Source organism: Tachypleus tridentatus, chromosome 8 (assembly GCF_004210375.1).
Source record: "Tachypleus tridentatus isolate NWPU-2018 chromosome 8, ASM421037v1, whole genome shotgun sequence".
NCBI lineage: Eukaryota > Metazoa > Arthropoda > Merostomata > Xiphosura > Limulidae > Tachypleus > Tachypleus tridentatus.
In genome coordinates, this window is record NC_134832.1 from 123284596 (window position 1) to 123301688 (window position 17093).

At 31.7% G+C, this 17093-nt stretch overlaps 1 protein-coding gene across 2 annotated transcripts in view; it reads right to left on the reverse strand.

Annotated features, from left to right (window-relative positions):
* Positions 1-17093, reverse strand: part of LOC143223385 (diacylglycerol kinase theta-like) — a 77489-nt gene that overhangs the window by 43390 nt on the left and 17006 nt on the right. For both annotated transcript variants that reach the window (XM_076451304.1, XM_076451305.1), the window contains exons 4-6: positions 8090-8178; positions 6344-6475; positions 963-1119 (exon numbers count right to left, since the gene is read on the reverse strand). In XM_076451304.1, the coding sequence (XP_076307419.1) occupies positions 963-1119; positions 6344-6475; positions 8090-8178 (378 nt within the window). The remainder of the gene's footprint in view (positions 1-962; positions 1120-6343; positions 6476-8089; positions 8179-17093) is intronic.

Consider the following 17093-nt stretch of genomic DNA (forward strand, 5'->3'; position numbering starts at 1 on the left):
TAACACAACAGTACTATATTATCTTGATAGACTTTCAAGTTTTATTTTATTCATTCCATAATTGTTTTAAACTTTATAAGATACAGTTAAAATTATAAAAAGTTTTGATCTATAAGATTAATTGTTATCATCATTCATTTCCTTTGGTTTGCACAAAGTGTTTGAGTAACTGCATAATTACAGATACAATGCTCAAGGTTTCAACAATGTGGTAAACAAACTTATGATGAACATGCAAAACAATACCAAATTGTTTGGAATAAAACATCTGTAAAAGTCTACACAATAATGAAATATTGATTCATTTCTAAATATTCAACAATTTACAAGCTTAACGTATAGCTCTGACATATTCAGCAATGTACATACCACTGCACATTTGCACGTTTCTCAGATGTTAGATATTAAGCACTGTGAGTGACACGTTATTGTCTGCACGTTGATTTATTTAATCTAAAATAACGTTAAATTGGAGACTAGTTACTTTGATATAATACTCAAAAAGTAGGCATTATATTTGGAAATTCAGATATATAGAACATGTTATTAAATGTTAGAAAAACATATGATATTATATTTACATTTGTAATTTATCAGATAGAAGACATATTTTTATTCATTTTCTGTAGTTATGCTTGAGAAATGAATATTTCAAATACAACACGTGTTTCAGTTCTGTGATGGTGATGACACAGTAATTTCAAAGTTAGATTGAAAAATAAAGTACTTGTCTAACCCACAAACTATAATGGTAAAAAGTTATTGTCTCTTATACAAATGTCACTGTCCTAGGAGTAGGGCAGTATGAATTTGCAACTTTTGATTAAACAATCAGTACTGAAGAGCAAAGCCAAAAACAAAAGATCTTTCAAATCAGTTTACTGTTACTATCTACTAAGGATCAATGCTAAAATGAGAAAGTTACAAAAGGAAAAAAAAATCAGGATGTACGTAAAGCTTACGAGACAAGGTCTCTCTTCTTCTAGTTTGAACTCCCATTATTGTTTCCAGGGGTACATCCGTGCGTGGAATGCTAACACAGCTTGGTGGAAGCATGATACTTGCCATACATCCAAAGTTACACTCTGCTGCAAGGTTCTTGTAACATGCTGCATGAGCCTGCAGAAAAGGTGTACCACATAATACATAGTAGTTACATAAAGCATTAAGTAGTTGTACGTAGAGCCATTTAAACATGTGATACACTATAACCTAAATATGTTAAGTTGTATTAACCCTCTAAATAAGAATAGATCAAAGTACACTTGTCTCAACTGTTATAGAGTTACATCCAAAATTTAATTAAACTACTTTATTATCAATTTATATCACTAAACTTAACATTAAAACATAGTTTATAATTCAATATACAAGTTTAATTTCTTAATATCAGAAAGAAATATTTAAATAATTTCCCTGTCTTAACTGTTTTACATCACATGAAACTTTACTCCAAATTTCTTTTCATACCTATATTATCTACTGTTTCAGAAGACTTAAATACTTACATGTGACATATACCTGAGCTAAAATGAAAACTTACTGTGTATATTTTTCTTGCTTCAATGAGTTATATACCATAAACTAAAACACTCCTTCCTTGTACATGCTATTTTCAAAAAGACCAAAAATTTTTTTCTGAAATTTGCTGCTGGATTATTTATAATAAGTACTAAGAGGAGAATTTTTACTTTACTGCTTGTCTTATGAGGTTAACTTATTGTCACAATCAATTCTGAATTATTCTACTTCAAGTTTCAGGGTCACTTTGACAAAGAGAGGAAACTATTTTACCATGCATATAGCTTCATTTACAACAGTTTTAATGGTTTAATGTGTTAATGTTTTTTGTTATAAGCTGCATATTTAAAATAAATAAGAATTAACTACAGTGTTAAAAACAACCTAAAGAACAAACAGGATCAACTATCATCAAAACTACCCATAGAGAAGGGAAAAGAGGGAAAAATTGCAAGACTGATACATAAGTAATGCATGTCTTATTTTTTTACATTTTTTTACTTATTATAAAATTAGATAACCTGGAAAATTAGAAATATATCAAGTTAGATAAAAAAAATACCCACCCTAAGGAGCACATCTCAAAACAGAACATGTAATTTGACTAAGCATGTTGTGTTTACACAAAGATTCCCATTATTATAATTTGCACTGGCATTAATCTAAGTAGCAGAAAAGTAACACATTTAAATGACCAAAAGATGTGGACTGTATTAGCTTGAGTTGTAAGAATAAGTGTTGGGTAATTGTAACAATATAAAATCGTTTCAGAAAAAATATATTTATTTTGAGTTTGTACACAGAAGTAGGATAGTAAAAATAACAGACAAAACAATACAGTTTTACCTTAAAAAGTAAATAAACTTCTGACATTCATTTAAGAAGTTCTACAGGTTATTCAAATGAAACTTACAAACTGTGAAATAAGACAAAAAGATATTTTAAACTTTAACATGAAAATCACCTCAAACTCAGATGAGTCAAAGTCTCTATGAATTCACAGAAAAATCTTTAATAAAAAAAAAGTATGTGGTTACAAAGTCAATCAAAGTGTAGATTTGAGAGGAGTTGTTCATGTGTATACGATTTGTACACAACTAATCCTAAGTACATTAAATTGTAAAAGGTTGACTGTTTAAAATTCAGTAGCATTTTAACCAACATAAAATTTGCAGTGTAAGCAGAATTTTTTTAAAATAACTACTAACAACATATTAAAGCTCCCACAACTACAACAGTTTATTATTACATAGTGTTAAAACTATGCATTAAACTGTTGCAAGTAGAACTGTTTATGAACAGAAAATTATAACTTACAATTATCATGATAAAGAATGCAGCACTAATGAATACTTGAACATAACTTTTGATGACCCAGGATGTAAAAGTGTTCTTTCCACAAAAAAAAAGTGGTTTTATGATATTTTATTTTAAAAAAATGAAGTCCATCAGCTGCTTTGTTATTTCTTTTTGAATAACATTATAATGATAATGAAACTTTGTATACATTATCAACTTTTCATGTTATCAAAATAAACAAATATCCCTTGAATAATAATACAGGGTGTTCGGAAAGTCACTGTGCACTTATATATTTATTAACAGACATGTTTCTATATAGAATACAGGAGGTAAATATGAATGACAATTATAAACAATGTTGAAAGTGACCCCCGTTCGCATCAATACAGGCTTAGATCCTTCTTATTTTGTTTCTAAACACCGCTATCAGTTGCTGGCTTGAAATAGACTGAATGAAATGCAATAATATATGATTACAAAACTGCACAGTGACTTTCCAAACACCCTGTAGCATCAGTCTTATAAATTTATATTAACCATCTCACTTTTACAACATTTTGTCATTCCTTTTCAGGTAGCATAGTTATTATTACTGAACAGAAATATTTACTTTTTTAATATTATTTTGTAGATATTATCCAAAACATCTCTACAGTTGCTGTAGAGTATCTTACAGACTATTCTCAACCTTGAATTTTCAAGTAGAAGATGTTTCAAACTCTGCACTGCTTGTTTTTTTCTGACAAGGGAATTTTTATAAATTTCTTGCTTGTATTTAGTAACGTTTTGTTTTTAGTAAGGATATAGAGTTTGGAAAAAATGACGACAGATAAGTAACTTTCATAACATGTGCATTGTGGCCATATTACATAAGGAAAATGGAAATCAAAATGTCCATGACCTTTAAACCTCCATAGTCATAATTTAGAGTAGGGTGGTGTATCCTGATGAAAACTATTATGACTTTTTGATTTTTAAATGTACAGATCTGTTCAGAATTCTGATGTTATTTTAGTTGATTATTTGATGATGAAGAACCCACTTTTCTTTAGAAAATAAAAGTTGGCTTGAATGGGTAATGTAAAAAACCTTTATTATAAATATACAGTGTTTTGACAAGATTATGTTACCATCAGGCACAAGTAATTTACATAAATAAAAACACAAACATACACAGTACAGAACAAAGAGGTTACATGACCAGAGGTTATTAAAGAGCTTAATAAAGGTATCTTGATACCCCAGAGTTTGGTTTACAGTTAGTTTTGTTCAATTAAAATAAGTTAACTTTATTTTACACTTGTTTATGTTTGATTTGTTTTTTTTAAATTACAGGGTTTTGTATAAATATACTGTAGTTTTTGTAAAGTTGCAATGGTCATAAACATATTTTGTCTTAGACTGATGCTAAAAAGAGAACTGAAACCGTATCTTAATCACCCTACTGGTTTTTTTTGCAAATAGGAGAAGTATCTATAACAGATATAAAAGATTAAAAACAGCCTAGCAACCAGGAGTCCATTGTTTCTAACTGATGAAATAGTATACTCAGTAAGTTTCCACTCAATAATGTCCCCCTACTGACTCTGCTCCTAGTTGGCTATCACAGTGTCCCAAAAAGAAACAGAGATTTCCAGATGAAAAGCCTTACTAAGCTGTCAGGCCTCAAAACAAATGAACAAATGCCATACATTTCATTTTGATCACTCTATCAGACAAAACCAGCAGCAGAGCATCCCAAAACAGTTTATACAGCTCATAAATCACAAGTAATGTCGAGGTCTGTGAAGAGTTTCACCTGTAGGAAATCACTAAATGACATGAATGGAAGAATTACAAATTATTTAGAACTAGATTATGTTAATTTTAAATACAGTTCATTTATTACTGTTAAAATTCCCTGGGCTATATTTTGAATATAAAAGAAATATAAGAAAGTTGGTAAAGTTATGACAATACTCACATTTGAAGACAGATATACAGACTAAAGATGTTTTATAAACAGAACAGCTTTATCATATTACAATTCACTCTGCACCTCTTACTAGAAATGGCCAACTTAGAAAATGATGTGTTATGCTATTTAAAATTTACAGACCAAGAAAAATGAACACAGCTGGTTAAGACCTTAATTAGGAATGATGTGAACTTGGGGACAACAAAGCCATTTATTGCTTGGGGTATTTTCTCATCTGCATTTTACCAAAATAAAATAAACAAGAGAAACCTTACAACATAACTAAAAACTGTAGCATTTCATCACCATATATGTTTGAAAACATTTTCCACAAAATTGTGCTACTTGGTGTCTAATTTAAAAAACATATAGTAAAGAACCAAATTGAAAAAACCAGACCAGCATCCACAGATTAGACACTCAGCCACAAAGAAGAAATAAGACGTTTCCCATTTCCCACAGACATGGTCATTACAGGAAATAAACTAAATTAACCCTGAAGGCAAAGAGAAACTGTACACAAGTAAGCCAATCAGCAGTAGATAATAGCTAAACTGGAATAATAAATGTTCAGTCTACAGCAAAACCAACCTGAATGCCTTGGCAGAAATTCTGTGAATATGAGCCAATCTGGAAGAACACATAGAAATTAAAGTTCAGGTTTATCAAAACACAAAGGGATTGTTCCTCTTCTGAATACCATAGAATAAATTATGCTAATTGAACATCAAGAAAGATTGATGATTAGATCTGCAAATTTTAAATTCCACTGAGAGTGCTCTAAAGAAATTTCTTATACCATCTTATCATTTAAAGAATATGAAGTTGGTGAACTTCAGAGGCACACAACTTCAGTACACATTGTGGTGAGTAAATGAAACATGCATATATATGTATTTGTCTGAACTTTACACCCGTGTTTATATTTGTTCTTGCTTCTGTTTATGTTATAGAAAATAAAAACATATACTAGAATATTAATTTCATATACTCATTTTTATTTGAAATATTGCATGTTGCTTTATTTTTGTTAACACAAAGTTTTTATTATATTCTCATAATTTATTACTGTGATTTTATTCTTGCATATTAACTTTTAAAGTAATATTTTTTAGTATAACTAACATTTATTTTCTGTTGTTTAAACAAAGTTTAAACAGATTAAAACTTTCACCATGCAATTTCTTATAGGCAGGGATATAAAAGAGGGGAGTATGCGAGAAAATAAAGTTGCATATATATATATATATATATACAGTAGTTATACATTTTTAGGGGTAGTAAGCTAAAATAAAAGCAAATAAAAAGAAATTATTTTTAACATAATAATATTTCACCATTAAATGCAGTCAGAAAAGTTGCAGTTTATCATAAGACTACACAAGATTTATAATGTTTATACACACATCACTCTCATTGTACACAGATCACATGTTAAAATGCTAGCTTTACCGTAAACCTAATTTTTTCGAATAGAAATACCATATAAGTTTACTTAAGTTTGTAGTTACTGTACAACCAAAAGCGTTCATCTGAACTTTCTAACAGATTCTTCCTACTCACCGTTAGATTACACCACTCACATCGAGTACCAGAGAGACATTCAGCTGACCAGCATGTTTTCTTACAAAAATGGCACTTTGAGTTTCCTGGTAAGTTTCCTTCCCTCCAGTGATGAAACTGGGTTACAGAAGGCTGGCAAAAAAAAAGAAAAAAAAACAACAAATCATTATTGTTTGTAAATCAATACAGTGTTTTTAAATTATTCAGTAATTATATTTTTATAAATTATCATTTCAAATGATTTACATAAATTATTCTTTGGGATAATGATAAAATATAGCATTGTTTTGCAATATAAATATTTATTACCTTTTTATAAAATTATGTTTTGCAAGCTTGATTAATAAGTGTAGCCACTTGATGTATGATTCATAAATGGGTTGAAGTATGTAATATCAATACAATTTTGGAGCCTCATGGCATCATTACATCCCATCCTGCCATGTTAGGCTATGCTCTATTGGACCACTGTGCATCTTGACAGTAGCACTTACCACAGTTTCCATTGTAAAAGGCCCTGTCATAAAATAGGGTTTTAAAGTAAAACACTCCTTCCTGCTTGGTTTTCATAAGTCAGCTGGTGTATGAAGACAATGGTTTTATGGCACTCATTTCAACCGTCCATTCATAAAGAAATACAAAGCAGTTAAATTCAATGACTAAATCAGTATGTATTCATATACAACCAGCATGAATATCCATTTCATTCTCCAACTGCTAAAGGTATGTAATGGCCAAACAGATATGTCAAGTACTGTCAAAATGTAGTTATGATACATTCATTTCCATCATGACTTTATATTGGGTATGGATAATTACCACATACTTTGTTGATTTGCATATATAAAATTGTTTTAATATAACATACTCAATTTTCTGTATTCTGCAAGTTATATTATTGTAACAAATGATATCCAAAAATACTCAAAACTGTGACTGTAATGTTGTACATTAATAAGCAATAACATGGACATAGTGAAAGACATAGTAGTAATTAATGGCTTATCAACAAGGCTTTAAGTTGTTATTTAGTAAGTTTACTGTGTAGTGATTTTAAACTTTCAACGAAGTATTGGCACACTTAATTTAAACCTGTATATGCATTTGTAACAGATTTACTGTTTTTGATGCCTGTCCAAAATATAATATCAGCCCTCTGTTGTAACATTTTACAGCAACTATACAAGTCAGTATTCCAAATTTAAAGTGTTTTTATCCCAATACATCATCCTTAGAATACAATTTTTTATATAATGTCTGTAAGACACCATCTTATTGAAAATCCATCAATGAATAATACAAAATTATATAAATAATGCAGGTACACTTACTAAGGTATCTTCCTAAAACCAAAACTAACAGTTTATGAATGATACAAAGTGAACGAAAAACATTAAATATTGCCCAACTCCAACTTTTCTGATTCAGTATCTCTTAAATTTTGCTTTGGAATATTTCTGCTATATTAATTCAACTATAGTGAAACTTTAATCTTCATATTAAATTAGCTAATAACCAACTGCATAACTAAATAAAATCAGTTTATATTATAACTACTATTTATTTATGTATTGTGTAATTCACAAAACATGTTCTTGTGAGATTAAGTATGGCTGTTTTAAATCAACAAAGTACTAACACACACACACTGAAATAATATTTCTTACACAAAGTAGGTACTGAGATAAACTCCTAATGCATAAACACTTCTCTTAGATAACATTAGAATATCTGATGTGTACTTACAAGATTTCTACTAGTTGGGTAAGTGGCACATTCTTTACAGTTGGCTACACTGAAGTCATGACATTCTACATGAACACTGTACTCACAAACTAAAAAAACAACAAAAGACAGCCACTGAGCATACTATATAGCATAATAAATAAACACTTTGTATATTATTTATAATGTACACTGCAATATATAAATGATGACATATATGTCAAAAGGAGGAGAAATCTCCTCATTTACAACAAACCACTGTAAGTGAAATTTAAAAATGAAATTAAGATTAAATAGAATGGGCAAAGAGCAAGTGGAGTTTTTTTTAAAGTAGCTACACCTGGTATTACAAATAATTATTGCTGGGAAAGTGGGTAAATCTTAAAGCTCCTGTGTTGATTGTATAAATGATGCCTTTGTTAAACAAGTTTTCAAAGCTAGAGAAAACTTAATAATTCCATTCTTTCATATTTTGTTTAAATAAATAATAACTTAAATAAAATATTCTGATTTTGATGAATAGAATTAAAATGATTTTCTCAAAAATATCTGAAACAGATTCAGCAGGTCAAGTTACTATGACTTGAATACATATTACAACCGGCAGTTCATTTCTGGTCTAAACTATATTGGATGCTTCTTAAGATATGAGCTATATACCATTAACACAAGCATAGACTTATTTTTTTTTCTAGTTAATATGTCATCTTTCATACATTAAAAGTCATGCTGTATTAAAATGTTCATGATGTTAGTAGCATATGCATATACATTTATTCATTTTGCATGACACTTTTATATATATATATTTTTTTAAATCTAAAACTACTTTATGATAAACTGTAGTTACCTAAATGATAGTTAAATAGTGTATAAACACATTTTCACTGAATAATTATCTCAAGAATTAGTTAATTGAGTGATAAATATTCCAAACCATTAACAGCAATTTATAAGCTTCTTTCTACTCAGTGGAGAACTTAAGGTTGTGTGGGCCCAGGGGCTAGTAATTTTACATAGAATAAAACTATCAATATCCCCCCTGTTAAGACCAAGGGCCCTGGGGCTGAGCCCCCTGTAGCCCCTACATAAATACTCCACCGTTCTTACTATTACACAATGCTATATCTGTGCATGCATGAAATAATAAATAAAAATGCAAGGTACTGTACCTCATGCAAGTAACTAGAAGGCTACCTGTGTGAATGCTTTATGCACCAGCAAGTCCACAAATTCAAATGAAAGATTATATTAACCCTCTGTTCAAGGGCTTAGTCATTTTAACTGACCTTTAATAGTTAACCAGGTAATCATAAAAGTATATACAACTCATAATTTGGTAAGTGTACCTTCCCAAGCTTTTAGTAAACACTACAAGTCTCTTTAGATAAAACAAAAAAATGTTTATCTTATGCACTCAGCTGGGTCAAAGTGTGCATGTCACAAACTTCAAAAGAGTCATATTAAAAACTAATTAAACAACTTTATTAACAATGTAAAACTTCAAAACTTAGTTTATAATTTAAGTGCTGACATTATATTAGTTTTAATTTTTTAATTTTGGAGGGAAATATTCTCAATCGTTACTGTATCACATGATAGTACTTGCTCAAAATTGTCCGTTTCATATTATCTTACTATCCCATACACTGCCTTCTAATTTGGACATAAATGACACACTTGTAGAAATAATATTGGTAAGACATAATATAAACTTTTATCATCCAATTACTGAATTATAAGTCAAGAAATACAACCCACATGCCATGTCTTCCAATCATATCTTGGCTTCAAAAATGTTCAATAATTCTCTCATGAGTTTGTTAATTCTAATAAGAGTTTTTTAATTACATTACATAATGATTCTTCTTGACAAGGTAGGAGAATGACTATAATCCATTATAGCTTAGTTAGGAACACAGTTAAATTATAATAGCTTTTTTTTCACAGTAATATTTTATACTCTTAACTGTATGTCTGAAATAAACAGAAATTATTTTATGTGTTACACTCACAATGGACCACATATGCCCACAGATATCAAAACCCATTTTTTTGTTTTATAAGTCTAATTACTAATTGCTGAACTACCCATTGGCTACAATTTTTGATTTTTTATGTATATTTTTTATTTACTGCAATAAAAGAAACTAAAATATAAAAATTAGAAACTTATTAGTTTTGTAGGAAAGTAACCACATGGAAATCATTTTCAAAGAGACAAAGATAAACTCATAAGATCATCACATAATTTAGCCAAAATAAAGTATTATATTAATGAATATCAACTAAGTTAAAATTACTTGATATAATGTTATAATTTTCCAACAGTGAAAATGTATTTCCTGATAACTACTTATCTCCTCTCACATATAAAGCTATTGTGGTTCAGTGATGCCCTCTATATACAAAAATGTTTTTTATATGCCACAAGTCTTTTGCCTCCCCTCCATTGGAATTGACTGATTTCATTGCATTTCTCAAGCAATTCATCATACATCAATTTCCAACCAACAAGAGCGCAGCATTCATTTCTACTGAATTATCACTTTGAGTTTTGACAAAAGATGGACATACTGGTTTTCAATATGGAGGAAGAGTAGGAAGTACCTATTGGAAATATATTTTTGGCATAAGAAAATTATAGCTTCTAATATAGAACATTAGTTCCACTCACATAAACAGCCAGTATCCCACACTGAACAGATAGAGTGAAAGAAAGAAGAATCCTACGGACGATCCCTAAGATGAAACAACCAGATTCTAAAATCTTATGTAGCGAACTGCAATACTTCTGAACCTGGTGTACTCTTCACCCATTTTAAAAAGATGTTACATATATGGGAAGAAAACAGAAAAGCACAACCAAATGGGAGAGAACCAAAGCTAGAAAGTGATCTGTACTATGAAATATTTAAGAAACTCAATTTGAAAAATGACAAAAAGTGGATAAAACTTAAAGGTGTAAAATAGCTAGAGTACAATGGACAATACTTGGCAAGTCAACTACATCCAATATCTATGCTACTGGGAAATGACATTCACATGAAGGTAGGATGTGGATCATACCATTGGTAAATCTCAACTACAATCCAAAACCCAGCCTTATGAGAACCTACATCAATACGAGTGTGAGAAAGAAGATCATATCAGTGGCATGTCAACTACAATCCAAATCCCAGCAATCTTTACCTTTAGTTCATGAGACTGAAGGGAATCTATTACTTTCTGACTCATGAAGGGGGCACATGTGAATATGATAAATTGACAGATCAATCTGGGAACCTGACATCTGGTACTGAAAAAGTGTCTACATAATGTAGACCATCTCCATCAAATGTGAAACTGACCAGAACCATCACAAGCACTTTAACATCTTTGCAATAGGAAATACAAAGGGATAGTGAAAAGGAAAAAAAACATAACAATCTGCAATTACCTTCACAGTGACCAATAATAATGATGGAATATAAATGACGGAGGAATATAGACATCTAAATACATGTGTTGAGGCTTATGTTCATTGTTTCTACTCTAAATCCAAAATACAGCCACAGGAAAGCAAAATCCAGAAACAAACATTGCAGATAGAAGTTGTACATGCAATATAACAGAGATGAGAATGTGTAGGATATAAATGTCTACCTAAATAAGAATGGGGAAAAAGATGTAAAATGGAAGGAAGGGAAAGCAGCTCAATGAAAGAGTTATCCTCACATCAAGCTGCAGAAGTGTTAAAAAGGAAAAACAATCTGGAGAAAGAAGAAGATATGTAGAAGGATAAAGTGTATGTGAAACACTGATGGCTAAGAAGCAGACCACTAACATCCACAGGCAAATAAAAGAAAGAATGAAAACAAAAGGAAAGGTGAAACAAGAAGCAATGGAAGAGTGGTTCGACCACAGACACAGTGAGGTCATGCAGAAGTACATTAATATCCCCACCCAAAAGGGTACCCACCACTGTGTACAACAAATACAGAAGAAACACATCCACAGTTATATAAAGTTTAGGACAGGTAAAATACTGTATGGACAAGAATATGATCCACAAAAAGAACAAATGCACCAAGAAAGCAACATGTAACAAAATGAATATCAAGAATGGGGGCCCAAAAAGAAGATCCAGCATATAAATACAGAGGGAAGGAGAGCAGATGTTGACTGAGATAAGCAACCTTTGAAGAAACAATGGAATAGGTCATTACCAGATAACTTCAAGCCAGTTGAAGAAAATAAGCCAAAATACAACCTACAGCAAGAAGTTCTAGGACGTTGATAGGATAAGGCTTCTTGGTTACAGACTGAAACACCAAATCTTCCAGCTGATCAACTCACTCACTCCATTTCCAAAGGGTGCAACCATGAAATGTGAAAGATTGGATGAGGAGGAGGAAGTGAGACACCTGCCAATGTGTGAGTCATATCTAACAACCAACACTGATCAACAAAAGGAAGGGTAATAAGAGCTAACAAAGGAGACCTGCAAATTTCACTGGATGTGAAAAGTCCACAAAAAAGGATGTATAATAGTCTGACCTAAGGAGATAAGGGCTGCCATGAAAGATCACATTCAGGAAAGCAACAGAACTTCACAAGGAGTAATTGAAATGCAAGCCAATCGAACAAAGTCAAAGAGGACTGACTGAGATGAGTGTAGAAAAGAAAAACTCCCAAACAGACAAATTATTGGATAGGTTTCAGTAAGACTTTTTCAACTTGATTAAACAGTCAATTATAGCTACTTCTGTGAATAGCTGATTATGATAACAGCAGGAGTCCTGCTTGGTGTGAGCAAAAGGCAACCAGTCAGCCAAAGAAAGGTTAAAGCACTACTCAAGAGTATGTAAGTGATGAACAAATGCTCTGAATGCCCCACAAAACATACAGAGCCAAAACAAGTATAAAGGACAGTGCACTAAAAAGAAAAACCACCCCATGGAGAATAAAACGAAAGACGTTAGTAAGTGATGAAATATTGCGATGTGGAAATAATCATTTGAAACATTCCTTTTGTCATTGATAAGCCTGGAGAAAAAAAACCCTCCTTAGGATCACAGACAGTTTCAAGGGCAGACTGAAAATTAGAATGAGATTAAACAAACCTTGCACAGGCCACCAGTCTCTGGTTTGTAGTAAGGACAACAAACAGCCTGAAGAAAGATGATGAATATGTGCAAGAGCCTGTAGAGACAGAAAATCTTGTAACTCGTAGGACAGACACAGGCTGTTGGCAGGATCCCAAGTCATGGGGAAGAAAAAGGTTACCAGAGACATAGAAAGTGAGGAAAGAAATAGTTGGGCAAGTCCCTTTGAACTCAATAAACTGTAGTGAAAGATAGTCAAAGGGTAACTATATAATATAGACAAGCTCTCACTGAACTGGAACCCTCTTATTAGACTCTGATACTGCTGGAGATATGCCTATCACAGTTGAATAAAGCAACAATATGAGAACTTCCTGAAAGGGAAATAAGGACAGTTGTATAAGGACCAGGATGGGAAAGGATTAGAAACAAGCATGTCATGGATCCAACTGTGACAAATGTGCAACCAAAGATTAAAGCATCAGGTGTACACATATAACACATGAGGTTCCAAAGTCTCAAATTCATGATCAAAAACATATCACCAAAGAAAAATATGGACATCCCAAGAAGAAAGAGGTGTCAAACATACCCTGGACAAAGTCACATTGCAACCCAGAAAATCCCAATTATAGTGAAACTATATGTGTGAAGTGAGAGTTGAAGAGCCAACATGGAGGTAATAAAGAATCACAAAAATTGAATTGAATCAAACATAACATTCCTGAGAAATCAAGTCAAAAAATGCTGTATTAGCTCATTCTGCAGGATAATTAGGGAAAATATACAGCAAAATTCAGTGGTGTAAAAAGACTATCAAATTTTCATCAGTCAAAACAGGTTTGGCTTGTTCATGAGTAGAATGCTGATCCATATAATGATCAATTTCATGATGGATAATAGCAGAGAAATCTAATGATGGGTCCAGCCTGTAAAAATAGTGCTAGTGATATAGCACCAAAAGTGAGAATATGAACCTCATAGTGTGCTGTACAAATATGTAAATCAAACAAAAGTGTTTGATGTAAAATATGCAAGTGTGAGAAAAAATAAAGACTGGGAAATTAAGTTAAAATATTTCCTCAAATATTTGCCAAATTTGGTGAAGGTACAATGTATCAAAAGTTATAGGGTAAATACTTAATGGATGAAAATGTGTATATGAACTTGTGTATTTTATTATGAGCCTATCAAGAATGTTATATCATATCATATATTCATTTTTTTCAACCAAAACTTATACTACTTAATATTTTTCTTACGTTTATTGCAATTTGATTAAGAATTAAATTTTCATTGTGAGTAGAAGAGAAATCAATGGACATCAAAGACTCCCTTCCCAAATCCGAGAAAGGTTAATAGAATTTGTCATGTTCAAGTCAGAAGTAAAAATGAGACTTGAGAATTGAATTACAAATTTTCAAAGAGTTCTTCTGATTGTTTATAAACTTATGCACAAGGCTAACTTTTAACACAATTTATACAGAATGACATAATTACTGAATTGTTACAATACATGGTATAACCTTTTCTTCTGTTACTTACACACAACACTTCAAAAATCCAAAAGATTTATATATTTTTCAGATTATTCTGGTGTCAGTTATATTAATATGAATAAATGCAGTAATAAAAATGTATGCTAGATACAGAATTATACAAAATCCACATTTGTTGCAGTGCACACTTTTATTAGTTAGCTTTGAAAATCAGAAAGCATCACTAAAGAGAATTCTATAACCAAAAAATAGAAAGATAAACACTGGTTATAAGAAAAGTTAATAAATTTACCTATTTAAGACTCATAACTTAAGTATTTATATTTGACTGAATAAAACACATGGACAATCAATCATTAAATTCTACTTTTTGTTGCATGCTTTCAGCTCCTTCAACAAACTAACTTTCTCTAATCAGCTTTAATTATTTTACATACAAAAGTCTTATGTAAAGTCTAGTTCTGAACACTACACCAATACCTTAGCCTACAAATGTTTGGGTAGAAAATACAGCAATTACCAAAATGTTTTTAGTAAAATTTTTGGAGCAAATTTCTTTTATGCTGAAACTGTAAATGTGTTCATGCTACACTATATAAAAGTTATAATTTTCCTACAATGAAAGTGTATTTCTGAGAGGTACTTCCCTCCTATCATAAAAATAACTATTCTCATTCACTATTGCCCTCTAAACACAAAAATGTTTTGCATGCTATAAGCCTTAAGCTCCCATTACCCCATGATCAATGTGGTTCAACTGTGTCTTGCTCCATCAAAAGGAGGATGACACATTCTCCTGAAGCATGTGAATATTTTGGCAGAATATGGAAACACCACTTTTCAGTGGAAAGGAAGGGTGGGAAGTGTAGAAGGAGGTAAAATTTACAGTCAAAGAAATTTATAAATTTATATACAGTATATTACTTTCTCTCACATGAATAGGTAGAGGGATCAGTGCAAGGCCAAAAAAATACTTTAAAATGGGAGATTCTTGTAGTAAAGTATTCTACTACATACACTTCACTCCTGGTGTGGAAAGGGGTGACACAGACGTGTACAAAAAAGTGATGAGCACATCCAAAATGCAGAAAACAGTAATGTGGGTGAGAGTAAGGTGTACAGTAGCTAGGGCATAACAGAATGTATACGGCAAGTCAACTTCATGCAAAACCCAGCTGTTGGGAACTAACATTCTTGTGAAGATAGGAAAGAAGAGCATGCCATCTTCTCTTCAAATTTACCAGAAGGAAATATCATACCCGATAATCTATGAGCAGAACATATGATAGCAAAGAAATAAAATATTTGACATATATGGGTACATGACATCTGATGGTCAGAATAATAAATATGTCCCTGAATTGTGAAATAGCCTACTCAAAACCAATCAGACATGAACCATTCCAGAGCAGTATCATCCTTGGCATAGTGAAATTGAGTTGTAGCACAAGAGAAAGAACCATACCAACTAGCATGTTCATCCACCATGACCCACAACACATTATCAATAATATGTGTGAGAACTTATGTTGAGTGGTCATACCCTGAATTCAAAATCAAACCACAGGGAACTAGCATCCATGTGGGATTAGTGTAATGGATCCCAATCAAAAGGGTAAACTGCAATTTTGACAGCTCACATAAAAGCTACAACATCCCCTGTTTAGAGATAGAGCATCAGATTAGAGGACATTTCATTGTCTACATCAGCAGAACACTATCACTCTACTGTCAACTGAATTAAATCATTATTTTTTGTGTTGTATATCATCATCACATTCAGAAGGATACCTCCATGTACATCAGATCTACAGTAGGAAGAGTTTCAACATCACAGAGCATCAGAAATGGGCAGCAATCCCTACCTGCTTTATTCATGACTGTTTATGAGTGTACAGTATAGGAAATGAAGGGCATGGCAGACAATACAAATAGGAGAGGTAATATGAGAAGACAAAGGCTGGACAACATGGCTAGGGATAAAGGAATAAGTTTAACAGGGTCTGCCCCCATACATACAACAGAGATCCTAAGTGCAGAGAATCAAGAAAACAAAACACAATTTGTCTTGTGGTAAGCTACAGCAAAATGAATCAAAGCCCATGGAGCACCATGGGTATGCTAGCACCATCTCTCAAAATACGGACAATAAGGCCTAGTATGAACCCAAATGTCTGGAATAAGAAGAGGGGAAAAAACTGCAGTAGAGATCAGGAAGGTTAAGTAATTAGATGGAGGAAACTGTCAAAATACACATCCTCCCAAATGTTTTTGGCAATGGTGAGAAGGTTTGATGGATCCTGGACCTAGGGGTAATCACAAATGAAATTATTCATAAGAAGTATAAAATATAATTAACTAAAACAATGAAATAGTCATTATGTTTTAAAATTAAGTAAGTGTATATTGACAATACAAAATATAGTAGATGGTATTTGT